The 25000-nt window shown below is 35.3% G+C and overlaps 1 protein-coding gene across 2 annotated transcripts in view; it reads right to left on the reverse strand.

The window, feature by feature from the left end:
* The window catches only part of HLCS (holocarboxylase synthetase), a 126661-nt gene that overhangs the window by 59196 nt on the left and 42465 nt on the right, over window positions 1-25000 (reverse strand). For both annotated transcript variants that reach the window (XM_080602808.1, XM_080602809.1), the window contains one exon: window positions 23789-24060. In XM_080602808.1, the coding sequence (XP_080458934.1) occupies window positions 23789-24060 (272 nt within the window). The remainder of the gene's footprint in view (window positions 1-23788; window positions 24061-25000) is intronic.

Raw genomic sequence — 25000 nt, forward strand, 5'->3', positions numbered from 1 at the left:
GCTCCACATAATACACAAACCTTACAGATTTAAACATAGAGAAGGCACTTCTGAAAATGAGGAGGAAAAATGCTGTGATGTAGAGGTAAGTAACTATTAAAATCAGTCTGCAATTTTATAATTAAGTTCAGAAATTAATTGGAAAGTGATGATCTATCAAAAAGCTAAATTAATTATTTTGCAATATTTGACAAAGAAATAGCGTAGAAATAATTATAAATAACAATTCCATTTATACCTGCTATAATCCACAACAGGAAAACTAATGGCTATACAGTAAAATTGCATTTGAAAGCTCCTGAATTTTGTGGCTTGTACTAAATGTGAAGTAGTTTCTACTTTAAGTACTTTGCAGCACATTTTACAGCAATCCCAGCTTCAGAAATAAATACTAGACAGCACCTTCTACTATCAGTATCAATACACAGTCAAAATCATTAAAAGTAAATTAATATAGATGAAAGTATAAAAATCTGGTAAAAGTTCTTTATATCTGCAACCTTGAAGCTATGCTCATATAGATCTGAAAAAGTAATATGAGTCCTTCTTGTCCAAACAACAGCTAAATCTGAAAGCAAACATCAGAGCTTTCAGAAAACATTCCCATCAATAAAGACTTGTCTTTACTCAGCTTGGCCCAATACTGCCTGCTTTAAAAACTTATCACCCTATCCATCTTCTCTGTGACTTACTCGAAGGGATATTTTCAATGTCTTATGAATTTTTTTCCAAGCCATTTTTCCTTCATCTAGCATTTATGAGTCTAAATAGACTGTGGACTTCTTTATTTCTTGTAAAGGAAGTGGGTAGCCTAATTTTGTAGGGCTGAGGAGTCTGGTGATTATCACTGATAATCTGTAAACTAATCTTTTTTATTCCTATGTTCATAAGCTTTCAAGTTAATCTTAGCTGAGTAGAATGTCATTAATTATATCTTTGAGACTGAGTAGGTAATAGAGTTAACATTCCTCTTTTAGTTTTTAAAAATCTGCAACCCCACTGTGGCAAACCTAGAGACTACAGGTACATCCTAAACAAAAAAGGGAAAATTTTAGCGATAGAGATTAGCCCCTCTCCCACTTTCTCCTCTGAATTCTATTTTAAAACTGTTTGGATTCACAGTACAAAGCTGATTTTAATGGCCCAAGCTGCTTTTACTGAACTGATCAGGTTATTTTTCCTGCCTGGGGAAACAAGGGAGGAAAGAAAAGAGGGGGAAAGGTATAAAATTTCTCACTAAAAACAGAACTAGGTGCATCTACACATAAAGACTTAGAAAAGAAGAAAAGCTATAATTACCACTTCCAGCAACTTTTAAAGTTTCCCATTTTAATAGTGATTCAGTTTTGCCTTATGTAACTTAAAATGAGATGCCAAGGAAGGTAAACTTGCTTTATACTAGGAGTTAAATGAAAAACGTGTCCTTTCATTATACCACTTATATTCATTGGATACTATTCAGGACCACTTAATTAAAAAAAAAAAAAGTATATACTTTCAAATACAATCCTGGAAATCACAAAGAAACTGGGTGTGGGAAATGCTGGCATCTAAATAGCAAAAAGCAGCACAAAGATAACACTGATGATGAAAGGATTTGCTCTAGCTGAGGATGACATAAAAGATGAAGTTCTATAAAGACCATTAAGTATTCACCAGCTCACTGCAAATTACACTAAACACTTGGTAAAGAAACACTTGGCAGATGTCAGCAATATATAAGCCAAACATGTTCCTTACATTGAAGGATAATGTAACTACAGAAAGGGTTGGTTTTGGAACAATTTCTATAGCACAAAAATAATCTGGCCTTGTCCCCTGGCAAGGCTGGATATACCAAGGAAGAAACAAGAGAGAACCATGACTACTTATGTGACAAATCCACGTTTCTGCCATTTAGATACTTAATATCACTCCTGAAATAAGATAGTATACAAAAATTTGGATAATAAAAAGATTGTTTTTAAAATTGTAACAGAACTTTAAAAATGAAAATATTTATGTATCCTTGTTTTAACAAGTGTAGCATATACACTACTGTATATATAAAACTACTTTCTAAAGTTAAAATCTTTCATGTTTTAGATTTTTCTGTTCCACTACTACCTTTTGCAGTTTTTAAACTACATTCCTAAGTGTGATTTACAAAGTTAAAACCTAAACCCAGCGAAATCTGTGGGATTTTCTTCTCCCCTCAATCTCCAAGCAGAAAAAAGCTTCTGCAGAAGTGCACCCCCAAGTTACTAGAAAAAACAGCTTGACCATTTTTGAATGTTAAAATTAATGTACTGTTAGGTTCCATTTTAGGAAAATCATACTTAAAAACAAGACAGAAAGGAAAGCATCTGTTTATAATTAGGAAAGATATCTTTGGCACAACTGATCGTTCTCTTAGTATCATCGCTAAGTAGAGCTTTTAAATTTCTTTTGTGGCATATGAATTTCCTAGAACCAAGTCTGCAGATCCACACATCTTATGGCTGATGTGGTCAGTGCTTCAAGACTTTACGTGCACAGCAAGCTAAAAGCAGCAATTGAGATTCATGTGGGATTCCCAAACTTGCTTTCACTACCCAAGCTCCAGTGTCAGTAAAAAGTTACAAGAGCTACAAAGCACAACAGTCAAGATAACTCAGGTTAGGAACACATGCTGAACGTGGTACTATAGTGTTGCAAATGCTGGTTTGAAACTGGTTCAGAGAATCTCTACAAGCTTCATATCAAGACTGATATCACTGGACTACAAAAGATGCATGAAGTTATGACAACTAAAGTTAGAAAGATAAGGAACAAATTACATTTTATTTTTCTTAAATATGTTATAATCCAACTTTACTGGAGTGCTCTGATTTGTTCCTGAAAGCACACAACATAACACTAGCATATTAAAAACGTTGGGAAAGACTCTTGAAAAGCATTCTAGCTGGTATCCAGAACAGGACTAAACTTGCTCAAATCCCAAGTGCAAAGAAATCACAGTACAATTTTGTATAACATCTTATTCATATAAATGTATGAAAAGAATGTCTTCATAATGTTGAATTTTGTCATACAGAAGACTAGAAATAAAGACTTCCTTCCTTTCATAAGTCTTCACATGCTTACGTTATTAAAGCTCACAACTGCAATGTGTACGTGAGTACACTCTAAACAAAAACTCAAATATCTTCTATCAAATGTATTCATTAAAAATGTAACTGCTACAAAACAAACATAAATATTTAACATATATTAGAATATAAATATAATTAACATAATGCATTATATACGATATAAATATATACTCCTTTTTTTGGTTGTTGTTCTGGAAGCAAAATTCTGAAGCACATGGAGAAGAAAAATTAAATTATTCAAGAAAACCCAGGCCGGACTGTCAAATTCCCACATTAAGGAAGGTCAAAATATACTTTCAGTTACAGTCTGTAGTCTCAATTTATATAGTTAGAGCCTAATAATAACACAAGCTCAGGTGTCAGTAAAAAGTTACAAGAGCTGCAAAGCACAACAGTCAAGATAACTCAGGTTAGGAACACATGCTGAACGTGGTACTATAGTGTTGCAAATGCTGGTTTGAAACTGGTTCAGAGAATCTCTACAAGCTTCATATCAAGACTGATATCACTGGACTACAGTAGTTTTAGCTATCTTATGCCAGAGAGCATTTCCTCATGTTGGTATTTTGACAAGGGAAGTTTGCAAGAATCTTTTTACTCACTCTTCTCTTGTTGTTACACACTCCTTTGACATCTCCTGTTGCTCTTTTTCTCCCCTTCTCTAATGTCAGCAAGGTGCCATTTGCATCAGCACATGTTTAACATGAACTAAAGAGATTTTAAACAGAGGGTCCACCATGGAGGAGTAACACAGATAGGCTCCAGTTCATAATTTTGAAATAAAGGTGGATTGTAAAATTGCTGTGGTTTCTGGTACTATCACCTATGCAGCTACAAAGTTTCATGCAGCTTTCTGAGATGTTCAGCAAAACTGATATTAACTTCTCTTCTTAACTTTGTTGTTATCATATTAAAATAGCATGGCTCTAATCCCTGTAAAAGAAATCATCTGACAGCTCCACTCCCCTGATGGTATCAAGTGGCAGCTTCTTGAATAAAACTTCACAACTATGATTTATCTGGAACTAATCCAAGTAAGACAAATTTCTATTCTCATAGACAACCCTCTGCACCAACTGACAGACATGGGAGATGCAAATGCCAACTAAAAGCAGTGTTTGAACAATCATATAAATCACTGAATGCTGGTGAAGAGAGAAAAATAATCAAACTTCCCCCCCCACAGACCCTCATCTTCCTGTTTGCTGTAAAGTACATTGTCCTTCATACTCACCTCTATTAGATGTCTGCTCTGTTTTAGAGTTTCCAGAGCAAACTCATCTGAACAAGATCACTAAGTTCTCACCAGCTAAACATTTTAGACTCTGCTGAGGCAGACTAAAATCAAGCAGGTGAAAGTCTGCATCTTATTAGCTGGACCCATTGCCAGGATACAGACACCTTCAGAAACTCATGCAAAGATTAGCTGTTGAAACAACTGAATTGAAATTACAGCCCGTGTATCTCCATTCAGAAAGAATGAGCATGCAGACATGCCATCGTCCAAATCAGAAGACAACCTTCTACTGAGAAACAAACTCAGTGTGAGATCATGAAAACGGAAACTGTTTACACCAGTCTGAACCAAGAGTGCAGCTACCTGTTCATTATACCCCTTGAAATGCTTGATCTGCTACAATCTTAGCTCGGCCGAATTTCTCAGAATTAGCTCTTCTCATACATAACTTCACCAACATCAGTTCCATACACCCAACCACTAAAAAACCATGCTGTTTGTATAGGACAGTCAAAAGATTTTTCTAATCAATTAGCTGCATTTTCCCAGGGAACTATATAGGGGGTTTCTTTGTCAACCTGCAATTTCTCAATGGACAGTACTTCAAAATGGTGGCTTTCTTCTGTGACGTTCACTCCTGAAAAGGACACAGTGCTCACACCACAGTAAAAGAGCAGCAGCTATCACACATCAACCTTTAAATTATCTGTGCAGAGTAACAGTGCATGAAAAGGAAATATTGCATCTCTAGCAAAACAAACCAATGAACCACCCACATGAACCAGCACTTATCCTACGCAGTGCAAATGAAATAGTGGTCTATAGTCATCCAGTCACCTAACCACAGTAAGGAAATATTGTTTCCTCACAGGAATTCTTTCTCAAGGTCTCTATTTAAGCACTTCATACTTCCATAATTCTGTCATAAGTACTTGGCAGAAGCTGTAATACAAACATAACGAATGGCAACCCTTACCAGATTACAAACTATAGCCTCCAAAACTTGGGCCTCTAGAGACATTTATTTTATACAGCAGTTTCGTATGTGTAGAGATGTATCCAAGTGGAGCTGGAAGCTACACTTGCCAGAAAGCACAGTAGCCATTTACTAATATTCCTAATTCTAGACATCACTATTTGAGGAGGATATTGCGAGAAGCTATTTAAGGGGATGCTGTGACAAGGCATAAAAATTTCAGGCAGTATTTCACAATTTCAGAGAGTTTCCTGGAAGGCTTGTTATCCTTTCCTTCAGTAGTATTTCCAAGCTGTTGTCTTGTCAGACGTGATAAACAAGGCATTTATGGGATAATTCCTAGCCAGAAGTTTAGAGCTGGTAAAACTGAGCTCTAAATGTTCCATGTTAAAAAAGATGCCTGGAATGGCCAAAGACACATATAAGATACTTTGAGAAAACTTCATTTATTGCTTGCAAAACCATGCAGAAAGACTGCTGAAACAGTTTCAGCAGTGGCAGCTTTCTGCCACATTGCTACGTAATTAAATGCAAACCTGAAACCAGAAAACCCACTTCAGTTATGCGGGGAGCGGGTCAAATGGTGCAATTTGAATTCTCAGTTGAGCTTCCAAGGATTTCTTCTTGCTTATACTTCTATTGGGCATGACACAAATATTCCTATCAACAAATATCAAAAATATTGTTATCAATGTGGTTATCAAAAACAAATAGCCAAATATCAACAGTGCCATCTTCTTTTTGTAGTCACTTAAGTGCAACTAAGCAGAAATCTTCCATGTTATGAATCAGGAATCACCTTTTTTACACCCTCTCTCTGTGCTATGTTGTAGAATCCACAGTACTGTAGGTCTAGAACATATGTATACCATGTCTTATTAAGAAAAACTCAGTATAACCCATTTCTCATCATCCTCTGCAGCGCTCTTCCCCTCCAAATGTTCACATAAACTTTTGGTTTCCATAGGGTGAGCAGCTGTTACTTCAGACTATTCAACATGTGCAGCATAACAACATAGATGCAATTTTAACAATATAAATGCAATTCAGAAAGATGCTTGGCAACCACTGTGTTCGCATCTAGGAGGGCATACCTTTGGTTTTCTAATTTTGCATCTCTGTAATACAATACTATGCAAAAAAATACTTTTTTCACAAACATTTATACTGGGTCTTATTTTGCAACTTTTATTCAACATCCTAGGATATGCATGGAGCTATAAAATTCCCATAAAGAAGACAACTGGTCTGATATCACTTAAAACCTGAGAAAACAAATTTCATTTTAGTTACTTCTGGGGCTAAATTTGAAAATGAAATCTAACAAGTCAAAAACTCCTAACTGTTGAAATAACATGTTATCTTAGTAATTCTCTGTCAATACAACAAGAAAGAGCTTCCCCCCAAATTTTCCAATTTTAGACTGTCAAATACCTGTCAACAAAAGATGCATGAAGTTATGACAACTAAAGTTAGAAAGATAAGGAACAAATTACATTTTATTTTTCTTAAATATGTTATAATCCAACTTTACTGGAGTGCTCTGATTTGTTCCTGAAAGCACACAACATAACACTAGCATATTAAAAACGTTGGGAAAGACTCTTGAAAAGCATTCTAGCTGGTATCTAGAACAGGACTAAACTTGCTCAAATCCCAAGTGCAAAGAAATCACAGTACAATTTTGTATAACATCTTATTCATATAAATGTATGAAAAGAATGCCTTCATAAGGTTAAATTTTTTCATATAGAAGACTAGAAATAAAGACTTCCTTCCTTTCATAAGTCTTCACATGCTTACGTTATTAAAGCTCACAACTGCAATGTGTACGTGAGTACACTCTAAACAAAAACTCAAATATCTTCTATCTATAAAATGTATTCATTAAAAATGTAACTGCTACAAAACAAACATAAATATTTAACACATATTAGAATATAAATATAATTAACATAATGCATTATGTACGATATAAATATATACTCCTTTTTTTGGTTGTTGTTCTGGAAGCAAAATTCTGAAGCACATGGAGAAGAAAAATTAAATTATTCAAGAAAACCCAGGCTGGACTGTCAAATTCCCACATTAAGGAAGGTCAAAGTTACAGTCTGTAGTCTCAATTTATATAGTTAGAGCCTAATAATAACAATTGTAGATTTGCAGAAAAAACAAAGCTGTGAAATGGTCCAGATCTGATCTGTAAATTCAGGCCCCACTCCTGCATCAATTTCTATTTTGTAACTATCTTTAAAGCCACACACAGCCTCCACAAAAAGTTATGTGATTCAACATGCAAGTAAAAACACATGCAAGTCTCTCCTGAAGCAGCAGTAGAAAATACGGCAAAGAAAATATTATACCAAGTACTTTATGGCCAGTATTATATCTGTCCTTAATTTATGAGTCTACTTCCATGCAGAACTAAAGTTTGTGGACAATGTTGTACCACCATCAAAGAAGGCTTTAAATTACAATATGCAGCTAGATGGGGAAAAAAAAAGGTCAAGGCAAGAAGGAGATTCTAATTTCAGGAGGAGGAAAAAAAAAAAGGAAAACCAACTATATAGATCACAGTCATTAAAAAAAAAGAAGAAAGAAAGAAAGAAAAAAAAGAAGAAGAAGCTGGCCTCCTCGGATAGGATAAAGACCTCTACTGTTGGACAATCAGGTCACTTGTGCCATTTAATTCCTCACACTGCTTGAGACTGACAGTTGATTGGACTACTGAACAATCAAAACAACTGAGGACCTAAGGACATGGACATAATGAGAGCAATATGTTTAAATTTTGTTTTATTTTTGCTTGCAGGTAGTAACACAATTTTGATTTGGTAGAAATGAACAGGCAGAATAGAATTTCTTTCCCACTCAATCTTACTCATCAGCTATGGTCTAGCAGAAGAGAAAGCAGAACAGACAAGAACAGAAATTGAAGAAGGGCAACAGGTTCTATCCAGTAGGTTTTGACGAAAGACTGAAATTTTTCTTTACCCATGAATACGGATTGGCTGAATCTGAAGAAGAAAAATCTGTAGTAGATGCAAATAAGGTATCCTAAGAATGTCTTGAGTCCTGCTTGAAATGCAAGACCTTAATATGAGCATCTGCCATACAGCTGGTGCTTTAAAACTTCTGTAGGTAAAATCAATGAGCATAGAACTAGCTCACATTTTCTGAAACCAAATCCAACTCAGATTACTGGCAAATAATGCAGACACCACACATATCCCTAGTAACACGAATATCAGTGTTTCAAAACCACCCTCCAGAATGCATTCTCACAGAAAAAACCTACATGCAAATGTAACTAATGCTAGGAAGACCTAATACGCTATGTAATATGGTCCAGTGAAGAAATCTACACACAAATGGCATACATACCAATAATCACCTACTTAGGAAAAACCACATCTAGGGATCATGTTCCTACCCTTCTTGTAACGAGGTGGGTATGAGCCACTGCATAAGATGGAGAGATGGTTAATGTATTTTGAAACCTGAAAACCAGAACGAAGCACCTCAGATTTACTAGAACACATAAAACTGAAAACACACACTAGGCAAATACTTTTGCCTTACAGCTCGCTCCCTTGATGACATTAATATCACACAATAAAAGAGACCTTTAGAAATACTGAAGTACACGATAGATTGAAAGCAAAACAGTCAAAGTTTGTGATTTTTAAAAATTAATGGACAGTTCTTAATACAAAACCTTCTCAGTTTCATTTTATTAAATAGTTATATGGTTGACGCTGTAAAGAGATTCACAAAATCATTTTTGGAAATCGGTGTTTAATGATTCCGCTAAATTCAGAAAAAAACCCCTCCAGTTCTCTGAAGACTAGTTCATTCATGTTACCTAGTGCTGTGCTGGATATGACTGCCAGCTGGCTCCACAGCCAGCTAAGATGAGAGAACACTCCCAACAGGCTAGCCTGCAAAGCTGGCTGGCATATCTTCTGCAAAGTCCAGAGGAGGGTGCCTGCAGCACAGCCTGCCAAAAACCAACTTTCTCTTCAACCAGATTAACATGCATGGTGAATGCATGCTCCTATGCCAGAATCCATTATATAGAGAGTGAAAGATAAACACATGCATAAAGCGTTCACTTGAACGATCTCATCGTACAAGGAAAAGTGAAAAGAAATTACAGTATAGTTTGACTCCTGGTCTCCTTTATATTTTATTCATCTCCGACTTCATATTTAGTAATCTGAATCTAGTTTAGGCTTTCTTTGTATAGTTACCATCACTGTAAAGAAACTTCTCTACTATCAAGATGGATTTGCTAGATGGCAAATGCAGCTGCAGACCTAGCCAAGTAATTAAGACAACCTGGTTCCAGATCCAGTGAATGCTCCCTTCGTTTCGACGTTTCTTGCTTCAACACCATCTAAGGATACATATATAAAGATATATATATATTTAAGGGAGGAACTGAATAAGGACTATGTTTCAAGTATAGGAAGAATTCTACTGAGGTTTTAATTAGAAAGGTATAGACCTGCATCACTAGTAAGCCTCCATGACATGAGTTAGAGATCCGTTAAATAAAAGGAAAATTTACATCCAGAATCTTGAAAAATCTAGGGTTACCATACTTTATGAGCCGTGTCTAATTTGTATATGGCACATCTGGTATAATAGATATGATATACAAGCAGGCAAATATTTGAAATAATAAGTGTTTCCCAGTGTTAAAATAAACACCTCAGCACTTCAGATTTTTGCTCAGCAATTTCTCCTCAGTGGGAGAGGAAGCAGGGAAGGAAGGGCACTTATCTACTTATCTACTGTTACACTTTACCACTTCTGAATTGTCACTCACTCACTGAGATTTTTCAAAGAAAAACTTCAACCAGTAGAAGGCATTTAATTTCACTTGGTTCAGGCTCACAATATTTCACTGCTTAACTTGGCAAAACATGAAATAGAATATTTTCACCCTTCTTAACCTCTCCTGTTGACACACTAGTTTATTAAGCTAGTGCCTCATAGCAAATTACTTTTTCCCCCAAAACCAATATAATTCTATTATCATGAATACCCTGTATTACAGCTTCAGCTAGCAGCAGAATATTCACCTCCTTCTCAGGTAAAAGGATATAGTTTCTGTGCAGTTGCTCTCCAGTCACTGGTGAAATATAATTTGTGAATGACTAATTATTATCTTTTCTGATGACCACTGAGTGCTGAAACTTCTGAAATGTACCTTAGATGAAAAACAGGTTATCAGGCAGAATCCTAATGTTCCAATTACCTGTACTCTCAAAACTGCCTAGCATACTTTTTGCGTTCATGTCATGCTAAAATCAAAAACAGAACAATATGGAACGTTAGCATACCTTCCTCGTGGAGCTAATGATAACCCTCAGACATTCTGAGAATGAATAATAAATATTCCAGAATTAATAATGCTATAGCCAACACGTAGCAGGACCTGCTTATTCACAGAATCACAGAATGGTTTGCGTAGGAAGGGACCTTAAGGACCATCCAGTTTCACCCCCCTGCTATGGGCAGGGACACCTCCCACCAGACCAGGTTGCCCAAAGTCCCATCCAGCCTGGCCTTGAACACCTCCAGGGATGGGGCATCCACAGCTTCTTTGGGCAACCTGTTCCAGTGCCTCACCTCCCTCACAGTAAAGAATTCTTCCTTACATCTAATTTAAACCTACCCTCTTCCAGTTTAAATCTATTACACCTTGTCTGTCGCTGTACTCCCTGATAAAGAGTCCCTCTGCAGCTTTCCTGTAGGCAAAAATGATCATTCTGAACTTCACAAAAAGAAATCTTCATTTTCATTCCAGGTTTACTTATTCTTCCCTTTTTCTTCCACCCTTCTCCCCAGAATGTGACTGTATTGTTTCCAAAATCTTCATAGTGAGTGGTTTCTCTGTTCCTTTTAATAGCTGGTTTCCACTGAAATCGGTAGAATTTTCTGGTGAGTCTTATCAACTAATATTAGTTAGACAACCTGTTACACCTAGGCTTGCAGGCATCCTCAAATACATTTATGTCTAGCTGTTCTCATCTACTCCTAATTCTGCATAAAACGCCAGGAAAGATACTTGCGTTATTTCTGTAACCTGTAGCTGAAAACAGTTCAATTTTATGAGTTCATTCTTTCCCTTTGACCTTACCTTCTTTGAACCGTTAACATAGCTAGTTAAAAAGAAGATGGAATTGTGCTGAATTTCATACTTGATGCAACTATTTAACCATATTGTGAAAACAGAAGTTTGAATCCACACTCTAGCATAAAAAAAAAAAAAACTTATTCCTTGGTTTTAGAGAGAATAAGCTGGTGAAAAATAACAAAAAATGTAGAGAAGGCAGCATGCAAATTCTTAATGACACACATCAGAAATACGTGTAACTTACATTTTTTAGGTCAGCTGACAGACAAAAGGAAGTGGGATTTAAGAAAATCTTTCTCCTTCTTTCTGAAGTAATTAATCATTACAACTTACTCATCCCATGCTATGTTCAGAACTGCAGAATTAAAATCAGACCAATAAAAAGTTTCAAGATAATAAACTACAGAAAAAGCTACATCCAATAAAGTTTACCAAGACAAAACATTTTTTCCCAGCATATACCACATTAAGATCTGAGTCACTAACTAAAACAAGATTGATTTCTCCCAATTCATTTCTCTCCTGAATACGGCCAGCAGTATCTTACTTATCAGTCAGCAACTATCAGATTTTTTTTAACATTAAATTACACTTTTAAAAAAGGACATGCATTACTAATTAATTACACTGGTACTTATTAACTAGCTTGCGTTACGAGTAAGTTATATCTTATCCATCTCAAACATGAAATTGAACCAAAACCAGAAAATGAACAAATAAAAATGGCTGATAATAGCAAAATACTTTAAGTGTGTGAGAAAGCTACTGGGAATAGAAATAAACAGAAGATAAGCAGAAGTCTTTTAATTATCCCAAAAGTGATAAGCATGAATTTGCAATCCTTGCCAACAACGCAGATGAAGAAATACAATCAATTTGTCTGTAAGATTTGAATATGTTTTACATACCTAAAGTTACAACTGCTTAGATAAATTACACGTTCAAATAAGAACCATTTTATAACACCATTTTGGTGCTACGAACGCCATGTTTGGTTGTTAGGCAGAATAATTCCCTGTCTTTCTTTATCAGAAGGGTTAAAAAAAAACACAACTTAGAACATGGCATACACTGAAATATCTATGACAGTATATTCTGTAATCAATTTCCATTTCTGTGGCTACAGCATACAGCTCTGTGGAAATCTGAGTTAATCAAACAAACTTCAGTTCCTGGGGACAAAATCGGCATAGCCAGTTAAATACATTGCAAAGGTGACATTCTGTGTCTGAATCTAGGCTGAATGTTTCCATACATCAGGCTTTCCAGCTGGCTATATCAAGATTCTTTAACTATTGTTCTTAAAACCAAGAAGCCTCTTGGGATAATGATTCTTTTTTACCTTAGGCTTTACAGTGTGCTGGTACTGTGATGCACAAGGGCATCTTCCTTGTATTTTTTCTGTCAGCACACTGACAATATTCTGATGGAGAAATATGAATATCTACACTTAGTTCCAAAGAAAAACATGTAAATGCAGCAACTGAATGGCAGCAGAATACTGATACCAAGAGAAAAACAAAAAGGCAGCCAAAGAATCTAGATTCATAGTGCTCTACAGATTTTCCAACGTCTTCCAGCTGAAAATTCTGTGTTGCCTGGCTACTACCACAAAAAATATCCAAGCCACACAACTGCTTTCCAAATACCTTGGCAAGGGGTGATTATTTCACTTTTCTTTTTGAAAACAGATGGATAAACTGTGATTGAGTATTCTAAGCATTCCACAAGCATTGATCCTCGCTATCCTGATACGGTCTACTAACTTACAAGTATTCCGTATAATGTGAATTCTACGTGAATCAAGTACCACACAGGATTTTAAATTTGCATTAAAGCATGTGGCCCCCAGCTCTTTCTTTTGTATCACACATCTGGTTCCATACTCCAGATAAGGTATACATGTTATCTTTTGCAAATAAATCAAGAATTGAATGAGAACTCTTATGTAATTTGGAGTCTTCAAACTTAAAGGTCCAAAATAATATTTCTTTCTTATGCATCTGTGGATAACATTTTAGACTATTTTCTTCCTTCATGAAAGCCTGAAAGATGGCTTACTGAGATCATACAAGCATTCCTCTGTATCCCTTCAGAAACGTATGCTCTTGATAAAACTGTTTCAGAAGCCAGTAGTGCAAACAGAGGAGAAAAAGGAGAAGAAAAAGGTTAAAAGCCTAAGAAAACAGATCTCTGAACTTCACTCCATCTTAGGTGAGGTATGAGGGTCTATATTCAGCCACCAAAGAAAAAGGTTTTGGTACCAGATCAGTACTTCATCAGACAGTTCTACCCAATGCCTGCACTAAACAGCCCTACAATGGATTATAAGCCTGTTTGATATCACTTCCACCTGCGTTTACACTAGTATATTAAGTACCTATTTGTTCTCAGGGCAGAAATCCTCACTCTTCAGTGGAGAGTGAAATAGTATTCTTAGCCACTAAAACATTTTCTGCACGTTATTCTTCCAGTGTTCAGAAATTTCAGTTTCAGCACCGCAATCATATTGCACAATATGCATCCTTAAAAGGAAACTGGTTCTGTAGCAACCAGTTTATACAACCAAATAGTTTAGACATATGTGAAGATCAAGTCTTGGGCTTAACAATCATTATATGGATGAAATCTTTTAGCTGAAAGATAAATACAATAGTACAAAATATACTGTTTTCTTTAACTAAGCCCACAGGCCATCTGAGTTTACCAATATGTTTTGGGGGTTGTAGAAATGGGTCAATGAAATATCATTTTGATATTTTAACTGCCTATTCTAGGATTTGACTAAAGTTGGTAAATTAATGGGTGGAAAGCATTACAGTCAGGTAGAATGAATTCTGAAGCTTTTCTACTGTCATGCAACATGCAATTTCATGGATTACACAAGATCCAAAAAGTATAATGTACTATGTTGTAAGCCACATTTTTAAAAACATGAAATATAAGCAGTTTGTGGGATTCTGATTACGTATTCAAAGATGCTTATGATGGTAAAAAAGATTAAAAGGGTGACTAAAAATAAACAAGCAAAGCAGTATATCATAATTTGCAGATTCATATGCGACTGTATAGAAAATTATTTTTAACCTGAAAAAAATAAATTCCTCATACTCCCCAGTTTTCAAACAAAAAAATTAGAAATGGAACCACCACATGCTTAAGTGGATTTACTACCAGCCTCTATGACTTCAGAAGGAAACAAACCCAAACAGTACAGGATCTTTCAGTAGACAATTCGCCAGCTGAACAAGGGAATATCAGGTTTCTGATCAGTAATTGGTTTGCTATGCACTCTGACAACATGTAGATTTTTCCCCAATTAATACTGCAATCTTTTTACATGCCACTCATTTCTCCCTAACATTTGTTAAAGAAATATTCAGCAAACACAGATAAGATTTGTTTCCCTTGAATGCCTTATTTTTATTTCCTATTTCCTATATCTCAGCCTCCATCTCTACTTTTTTTTCTTCTTCTTGTTTTCTTTTCAGTATTCTCCTTCTTCTTCCTCTGCGAATGGACAAACTGATGATCCATTCAAACACAGATAAAATGAAAAAGGTCTATAGAAGAGTCTCCAGTTGTATTCCACAACTCTTTAACGAAAGATGGAATGAAAGTTCAGTGTTTGCAAAGAAACCTTTAAAATACTTGTGTGGTTTTTTTCTTTTCTTTTTTTTTTTTTTTTATGTAAGATAGTATCATCCTTAAAATAGCATCAGCTGAAGTTTACAAAAAACATTTGGAAGTTCTGCCACATTTAACTCTTTAGCAACAAGAACAATGCTAGTAAATTCTTTTGAAAGCAACATGAGGTACTGTATTTTATAGCAATCCTGGGGATCACAAAACTGCAGTGGGGGAACCTCGGTTTTTACACACCATTCTACAGGCCATGACATTTTAGGCTAAATGATATGAGGTGTGATAAATGCAAGCCTTCGTTTGAATACAAACAGATTCTTAAAATATTTTAACTAGGAGTATAAGTGAAAATAAATTAGGCCAGTGGGATTTAAGAAAAGAATTCAGATTCTGTGGGATTTTCTTGTTTTACTGCTTAAGGTAGAAATTACACAAGCTTTGAAAGGTTTAGGCACTGAAAACAATCAGTGAATTATTCTGAAACCAAATTACTATCTTCTGGCAGCATAAGAATAAAAATCAGTATGTTTATTCTTAACAGCACTGGAACAGGTGCTGTCTAAACTTCCTCAGAACAGTAATGCCACAAGTTTCTCAGCTCCTACGATGTAGCAAATCCAACCATTTTTTATTTTATTTTTTTGGCAAGGGCAAAGGGATGGAGATGTGCAAAATGGAAACTGAAAGCCATGACCTAACTTTGAACTTCTAAGAAACATGATTATGGTATTCTCCATGTACAGTCAGAATGAGAAACTGGCGTCTCCAGACAATAATTCACATTTTGTCTGACTGCATTTAATTTTAGTTCAGAATTTGGATCCTTATTGTAGTTTCAAAGAAAATAAAGTAAAAATGTAGCACACAACACATTTCTCTCCATGTCTGAGAAAAGGGATTCTTCCCATCAGCTTCCTAAAACAACCAGATAAAAATTACTCAGTAGATGTTAATTCTACTTCCAAAAGTGAAGTAGGCCCTATGCATCCCTTAAAGCAAATACAACGGTCAGAGGAATTCCAAAGCAAAGCATACTGGGCTTGAGTTCTCCAACCTGTCCCATATTTCCATTTTCTGAAAAAAACAAGGAGTCTGTTTGGAACTTGCAAGTGCTGAGTATCTCCAACACATCTCCTTAATAGGTCAACAGTGTAAGAAACAAGTGCAGTGTCCAGCCAAATGGATTCTTTACTAGTTCCTAAACTGGGACTTCCTCAGCTCCATACATTGTGGGTAACCCATTAACAGAATGCATTATCACGTCACTTGATATCCTCTTCCTAGTACATCTGACTACCTAACTGCTATTCTGTTTTACCTGATTGCAACACCTTTAATTTATTCTTTTACTATTCTAGTGATTCAACTACAGTAAAAAGGTATGGGGAGGAATGCAGGTCCATGACTTGCCCAAGCCCTGAGCTACTCAGCAAGGTTAACTACGGAGGCGGGGAGTTTGTTTCATCTGACTACATTATCAACATATTTAGTTTTGCTGTGCCTTACCCTTTTAAAATCAATAGATCATTAATGGATCATGTCCTACGTTAACTTCCGCCCATCTTATTTTATGTTTTTTCCTTATTACTATAAACGTAAAACTTCATCAGAGGCAATATTCCAATTTGAACTTAGACCCATGGCAATAAGGTGGGAGATTTCCCAGTGCGCAGAAAGCTATGAGATGAAGACAATGATAGCCCTACCTCATACACATCCACACTGACACTACAGAACTGACTTTGTTATACTTAACAATATGCTACAAAATGATGATTGAAAAAGCATCAAAATCTCTTTACTTTCTCCTCGTACAAAGAAACTCCTTATCCATAACCTTTATATTTCATGCCTTCCTATCCAAACCCTTAACTTTCTAACTTAACGCTCTTTCTCACTGAGGTGCAAACAGTAACACACAAGTGCTTCTGGGCAATTTAAGCTTAAGCAACAGGGTTTTTACTAGACCAAATTTAAAATTCAAAGTCAGAATTGACAGTCACAAAGTTAGCAAATGAGTAACAATAATATATATGTAATGTGTGTTATAATTTATGTGATTAGATAACCATATATTCTATATTGTATTCCGTTCCATTACATACATTGTACTCTAACATACAACTCTTTCAAGTTAATCCTCTTTCAACAGTGTGATGGCTTTTAATTTCAGCATTATTTTTTTTCATCTTAATATGAAAAGTCTGATTTAAAATGCATGCATGAAAACAGCTCCATGTAAAACAAAACAAGATAATTTTCTTGAAACCCTTCTATTTCCATTCTCTAGCTATCATTTTAACTGTGCAGTCTTATAGGGTTACCACTCATATTTAACAAATGAGGAGTGTCCCAAGGATACATGTGTATTCATACGACAATACGGATTGTTCAGGAACTTCCAGCAGCAGGGTAATACAATATACTATAAGAGTTCAATGTGGGTTAATTGCTCTGCAAAACGGGTATCTTTTTTTTTATGACTCAATCCCCTTTGGGAACATCAAACCTCCCCCTGTGCTGACAAAAACCATGCAAGCAGGAGGCCCACTTCATTAACAGGAAGAAAATCTACTAATTTTACATAACAAAAAAATAAAGAGAAACATATTTTGTCTTCAGTTCCATGGAAAATCAGACACACAAGGTGCGTGACAAGAAAATAGGGACCTAATTGTTTAGCGTCCTTACGAACCATTCACAACAGGTGGAAAGAAAGGCAAGGAAAATTGACGCAAAGGAGATGACAAATCCTAATACAGAAATCTTTCAGCATGCATGTAATGAAAAATGCTATTGCAGAGAAGAGTCTGGGAATGGCACAGAACCAAATCAGTGCCAAAAACTTCCGAATTCCTCACTTTATACAGGCAAGGAAGGGAACAGACTCTTGGCTCTATTACAAAAATTCCTGTATGATCTTGTGTTATCAGGATGAGGGACAGCTTTCTCTAATGCTGGATGATGCAAAACAGTACCAATAAGTGAATGGAAGAATAAAGTCAGAAATAATATACATTTAAAACTAAATTAGTAAAAATTACTGTTGAAATGATTTTAATTTAAGGGCAACAAACATATCCTGTTACTTGAGCTAATCTTTATGACCAAAGAAAGGCACAAAATACTGAATATGAAAAAAAAAATCAGGAAAAACAATCATGGAAGCAGCTATTCCAATGTAATGTGCTACCTCTTTTTTTTTTTGAGAATAAAAAGCCCCGTTGCAAATTCAACCCTATAGATAAAATAAATGTGAGTTTAAAAATTAGTAAACCCAATGATGTAAAGAACAAAGGGAGATGGTACTATATCGAGGCTAAGTTAAATGGGAGGTATATAGGTTGAAAGAATGAAATCCTTTAAAAAGCAAGTCTACTGGCACTAGTATCTAACTTTAGGTTTTAGGTTAAGTATTTGTTAAGTAAAGTATTCCTATCCCACAACATAGTTTAACAAACAAAGACAACCAAGGAATCTTAGCTTTTAAAAGAGAGATGCACTTGTGAGAGTCCTCTACGCAAAGAGGGATTGGCTATCCAAAATTATAAAATATTTTTTGGTTATGTATCTGTAGCAAATTACATAGAAAACTCATACAGCATTTAAATGCCACTGACCAGTTTATCAGCACGTATTTTTTAAATATCCAACAGCAATTTCTTGAGACAAAGGCATCCTTCCTGACCACCACAGCATTTTTTAGCTAACACACTTTCTTAAGAGGGAAGGATGCAGAGGGGTAATTTTTACAAACACGTTGGTGACATTTATTTACAGAAGACTATTAACGTACTAGGATATTCTCATCACAATACGAGACAAAGACTACCATTTGAAGATTTTGTAATCCAACTACCTGTACACCTTCAAGTGAGGAAAACACAAGGTCCCTATTTGCAAATATCGTCCAAACCAGCCCCCTTGCAGCTGGTTTTGACTACACAGCACAACTGCTTCCTCTGCCCAGCTGAGCCTAGATTATGAGACATGGCTAGCTAAAATAATATTAGAAGCAGTAAACAATTTTCATAGCTTTAAAGAAAATGGTCAATCAAGTTGAGCCAATAGCTGCAATAGCAACAGTTCGTGCGTATAGTCCAGTCATCATGGAATTATGATGGAAATACCTGAGAGGTCAGGCTTTAGACAGATATGCCTGATGATGGAATGAATACAACCACTGTGACTATATGGCGTATTTTGCATGTGCTTTGTTAATTCCAAATTTCTGTCTCCAAACCACTTTTCAAACCACCCCTCCCCCCCCCCCCAGCTTATCTTGATTTCAATTTGTTTCTTAAAAAACATGGTCTAAACAGAGAATACAAGAGATCACTGAGGTGCATGGAATGACTAAACAGGAGGCCGCTGTGTTTACGTAGAGTAAAACATCACAAGGATTTGAAAAAAAAACACCCACTAGGTACAAAATACAGTTTGTAAATCTCAGCTTGCTTGTGCCTCTGAACTGCCATCCCAATTTCCTGCAACTATAAGCTGCTCTTACTTTTCACTAACTCGTACCTGCATAAGCAGCACGTGTATTTAAACATAAAACATGAATTTTAAAAATAAAATCTGAGTCCTAATGCTCACTTGCCAAAATTAAAGCTGTGGCACAATGAATCTTGAAAAGCATAAAGAAAAACTAAAATGGCACCAACGACGTAAAGGATTTTCTTTTGCAAAGATTTTAACTGTTTGAAAATTGTTTACTCTAAACTGACATTTTATTTAAAAATCCCACTCAGCAATTATGAAAGCAATTTTCTCCCACATTTCATTCCCACTAAAATTCACCATATTTGTGTCAAACTCTTCCTAACAATGGCACAGGAACAGCTGCCTTTGTTCTTCTTAAATACTAGGGAAACAGGATCCACAATGGCATTTTATGTACAATATATCACATGCTGGCTTAGTAATGTATAAATCACATCTTCTGCCAAATAAAACATTAAAACAAGATATTAGGTGCTGGTAAAGAATAAAATTGAACTGAATACCTAATTAATTTATTTTTAATGAAATGGTTGTGAAACCATTCCAGCTAATTAAAGCGTGCTAGAAATATTTCTTTATCAACCTCAGGTCTTGTGAGCCTAGTAAGTTCGTTTCCACAACTCAATACTTGCATCACCATACCAGATGCATCCTTAAAAATAATGGTTTCATTTTGAGTCATACAACCTCAGGCATTCTTTGAGAAGAGGAGACAACGAAAGTGGAACTGCTTCTGGAAAGTTTAACCTGGTCAGGTGCTATTGGGATAAATATCTTTGAAGAAATACACAAGGTTTCTGACATTTCTTTCTGACTTACAGAAAGAATTTCCCTTGCAGCAAAAAACAAAACAAAATAAGAGGGAAGCCTCTATCTTTGGTAAAAAATCTAAATTTTAGTTTAAGAAATAAAAAATTAAATGCTTTAAATGTAGTCTTATGATTAATTTAATGCTTTTAAATTGAAATCATAGAAGCAATATTGACTATTTTAAACTATACGATATTTAAGCAAATCTTTGCTTTACCAATTAGACTAATGCCATTTAATTTTAGATACTTACAGGTGAATTCACACTTTGCTTGTTACCTTAGGACATGTAAATGTATGCCAATGATAATAAAGTGTGTATGTTAATATGCAAAATGTCAAGACATGCCATCTGGAGAGCTAATGAACAATCAAGGGATTCCAAATTAAACTACAGAATTTTTCCTTAGAATCTTTAGGACAACACTGTCAAGTTCAATCTATTCACTTAGACTCCAGAATCAATTTTTCAAACTTTATGACAGGTCTAATAGTTTCCACCTGTTTCTCTTGCTTGACTTTTGACTGGCACGTTACCAGCCAGGGTGGAAATGTAGACAAAGACCCCTATTAGGCTCCGGCTGTTTCTCTACTGTGAGGTCACTCAGCCATTAAATTAGTTCCAGCCCACTTTCTCCTTCGATGTCTTAATTTTGGGGTATGAAGGTTTGGGGAAGTGAAAAGGAAGAGAGGCAAACATTTGACTTTCAGTTTGTGGGAGAGGTATAAGAAAACCTAAAATCACGGAAGTTAAATGCTACATTTATTTGTAATTTACTAACTAAATAATTTACTAAATCAATTCACTACTAATCCCATGGATTAAGTTCTTGAGGTGGCTGTGTCACATTTTCTGTCATCACAAACTTTGGAAAAATCTAAGAGATTCCATCCTGTAGCACTTGCTTATTGCAATATTTGATTACCTATACAAGGTATAATTTTTTTTTCTTCTGGGAATTACAACTGATCATTAAGAATTTATTTTTTGTGCAATGAAAGAAACTCTTTTTCTTGAGATACACTTTCATTTTGAACTGGCAAGTGACATACTACATATCCTAAACCTGACATATTACATACCTTAACACATTCATATTGGTTCTTATGGAAGTACATTAAAAACTGACAACTTCTTTCTTCAAAAAGAATAAATAAAATATCTAATAGATATTTGCCTCAATTTCTAGTGATTTATGACTTGTTATTATTTGTGAAATCTCAAGGTACTTTGCTGAACTGCAAATCACATGGACAACATTATTTTATCTATGACAACAGTGTATTTACAATATCATCAACCATCATATTTAATATTTTGAATTATTAAAACAAAAGACTTTCTACAAGAAATTTAATCACTCAAATTATAATCCGAGTAGGACCACCTTCCCTGTAAAAGCTGCTTAGAGAAAGAACTTCTGGTTTACATCTTATCTGAAAACCTACTACTTGAGTTGCATCACAACGGGGAAAATCTTGAAGACCCACATCTCCAAGCACTTCATCACATTTGGACTACTTACATAAGAAAGCAACCTGTGAGCTGAACACTCTGCTGGGACATCAGTTTAGAGATAAAAGAGTAAAGGTTCCAGATTCAGCGAAAAACCAAGACCCCTTCTCTCATCTCCCTTGCCTTCTGGATGATATAAGCGTAAATAAATTGGCCAGACATTATTCTATTTAGCTTGTGATATCTAAATAAATTCACTGACTTTGAATAATATACTTCATCTTACTGGGATATGTAGATACTGTTACTGAGAACTACCACCAAAGAACTGTCAGAAAGAAAAGTATTGACATATTAAATTATCACTTCTTCAGTTTCTTACCAGTAAGTCTGCTTTCAATCCTATGAGTTGAATATGATTTGAATACTACATGTAAATACTACAAATGCTTCAATAATAATAATAAAACACTTATTTTTGGGCTCTATTGAAATAGCATGTCTGTCTACATCCAAAAGCCCTTGTCAAATCAGTCGTAGGACTAGGATGTAGATTTGGGGCAGGGGTGTGGCAAAACTGGATAGCTACGTTTTTTAATGTGTGTGCACATGTACGTATGCATGCACAAAGAACAGTTTGGCTTTAAAGAAATTTTTATTTGATTTGAACTGTCTCTAAATTACAAAATTTTAGGGCAAATTATCATTTGTAAATTCTATCTATAAACACTATAAATACTTAATTTCAGGTAATTTTTAGTTATCAGAACAGTGTCAACTGTAAAATTACACTGATTTACTGTAATACTGTTCTAATGCATGCTCATTCACAGTTTTTGTGTATGTATATTTTAAAACAAATCACCTTTATTACCTGCAAGAAGGCATATTCTGTAACATATCAGCCTTACAATTTAGGCTCTCTAGCTGAGAAGTAAAGCTATTACTGCTAGTTAACTAATCAGTTACAATAACATTCAAGGCGATTTAACTGATGATGTTGATAAAAAGAAAATCCAGAACAAAATTACTGAGGTTATTTTCAACAGTAAAATTCACCTGCAATTTCTGCAGATAAATTAACACTGATACTCAAAAGTGGCTGTCAAGAAAAGTTAGAGCTGCAGGTAGAAACACACAGAAAAAATCTTTCCTGAAGAGGAACAGCTTCTTAAAGACAGTTTTTTCCATCAGACTATTTCATGTTCTGAAACATAACAGTATAGTCTTTGTACATAGACTCCAACCTAAGATTTACTAACTGTGATTTTCATATCACTTAATCCCATTCAAAACTCTAACAAACTACGTTCTCAAAGGTATCTCACAACTCATTCACAATGGTCATCTATGTGATGATGAAAGAACGTCTAACACAACCCTAACCGATGTTTAAGAAACACCAAAGAGCATTTTAGTGGAATATTCAGCGAAAGGACATTAAATGGAATGAGAGAAAACAGCAATGCTAAAATTCAGGCCCCAACCTACTTGGTATTACTGTTGTTATGTAACTAGCACAGAAAATAACTTGAGTTAGACAATGTATGTAATCTCCTAAATATGGACATTTAATACCTTAAACATTCCTGTGATAATGCTCGTGATTTGCAAGATTAACAATTAAAGTCAATTGCCAAGTAAGAAGCTGTCACACTAGGGTTTTGCACCCTTTATAGCATGGCATTTTATACACTATCAATTAATATTCTGTGAACACAAGGATCTCTCTTTTGTGTCCTATTTCATAGACGATCAGCATTTTTGACTTTGAGTATCTTGTAGGTGACAAATAAACAAAAGAGAAAAATGTTTCTTTCCAAACATTGTGAACATTTCTATAATTGTGAATTCCTATCAGAAATCTTACCCAAGATGGTATGGATCAATGTCTTACCCATCTAGAAGATTCATCGTTGTGGTGGTAACTTCAGTAAAGAGAAGAATCTTTCCAAGCTTCTTTGTTTGCAGATTCTGTTGATACGTCTCCAGGCTGAAATGTTCTGATGAGAAGTTTCCCATCTCAGTGATGACTGACATCAGAGATGGAGTTGTCTCCATTTTTGATTCACAAGATGAAACAAATTTAAGAGACACTTTGCTGGATTCTATTAATCCTTCAGCATTTACATTTTCCTCAAGCCATTTCAGGAATGTAAGATGGATTTCCTGTGGACAAGGGAAATAAGACATAGAAATATGGACCAACATACAGAAAGATACACAAACATTCTTCTGAGAATATTTACATTCAAGCAACCACCTCCTGCTTCAAAATGGGAAAAAATAACTTCATTTCTTTTTTGAAGATCAACTTCTGCTGCTTGTTCTACAATGGCCTGACCTGACTATTTGGTACACTCTTCTTAATCTTGAGACCATGCTCCTTTGTGGGTTAATTAGGCTTAAACTTGTGGTGGTTCTGTTAGATACCGAAACATGGAGTGCGTATTATGCACTTCTGTATTATGCAGGTTTTTCGGCATGCTAAGTTTCTCTGCTACAAGCCTCTCAACACACTGCTAAGACTTGATTTGAAGGATAAAGCAGCAGCTAAGAAAAACATTTACTGATTTCTCAGCGGAATACCTGTTAAAAGGGCTACCTTCAGCTAACAGAAGCTTCACAACTATTACCTTACTCCAAAGTGGCTGTTTAAAAAGCTAGCTAAAGCAGAAGCTTATAACACAAGAAGGCACATAACTAAGAAAACTTTATACCAGTGTACAAAATGGAGTTGTAAGTATGCTCCCTTGTCACAGCCAATGGCACAGCTGGTAGACATTTCGTTGCAAAATATTTTCAGTGATGTGAAATGCATGTATATGATACATAGATAAAATTTATTATATCTAATACAACTGATTTTACATATCTACATGCCAAACCTTTTATTTTCCTCTCCTTTATTTTAGGTTATTTAGAAATATGCTTTATTGAATGTGAAACGAAGAGATGAATTACTGTGATTATTACCTGTCTGGTAATGCCCGGAAACAACTGTTACACATTCATAGAACTCTTTCCCGAGATACGTAATGTGTTTTTGAGAGATTTGGTATGAAATTTTTGCCCTTTCTGTAGAAACTGCAAGTTAACAGCCCATAAA

Source organism: Anser brachyrhynchus (assembly GCF_964034855.1).
Source record: "Anser brachyrhynchus genome assembly, chromosome: 1".
NCBI lineage: Eukaryota > Metazoa > Chordata > Aves > Anseriformes > Anatidae > Anser > Anser brachyrhynchus.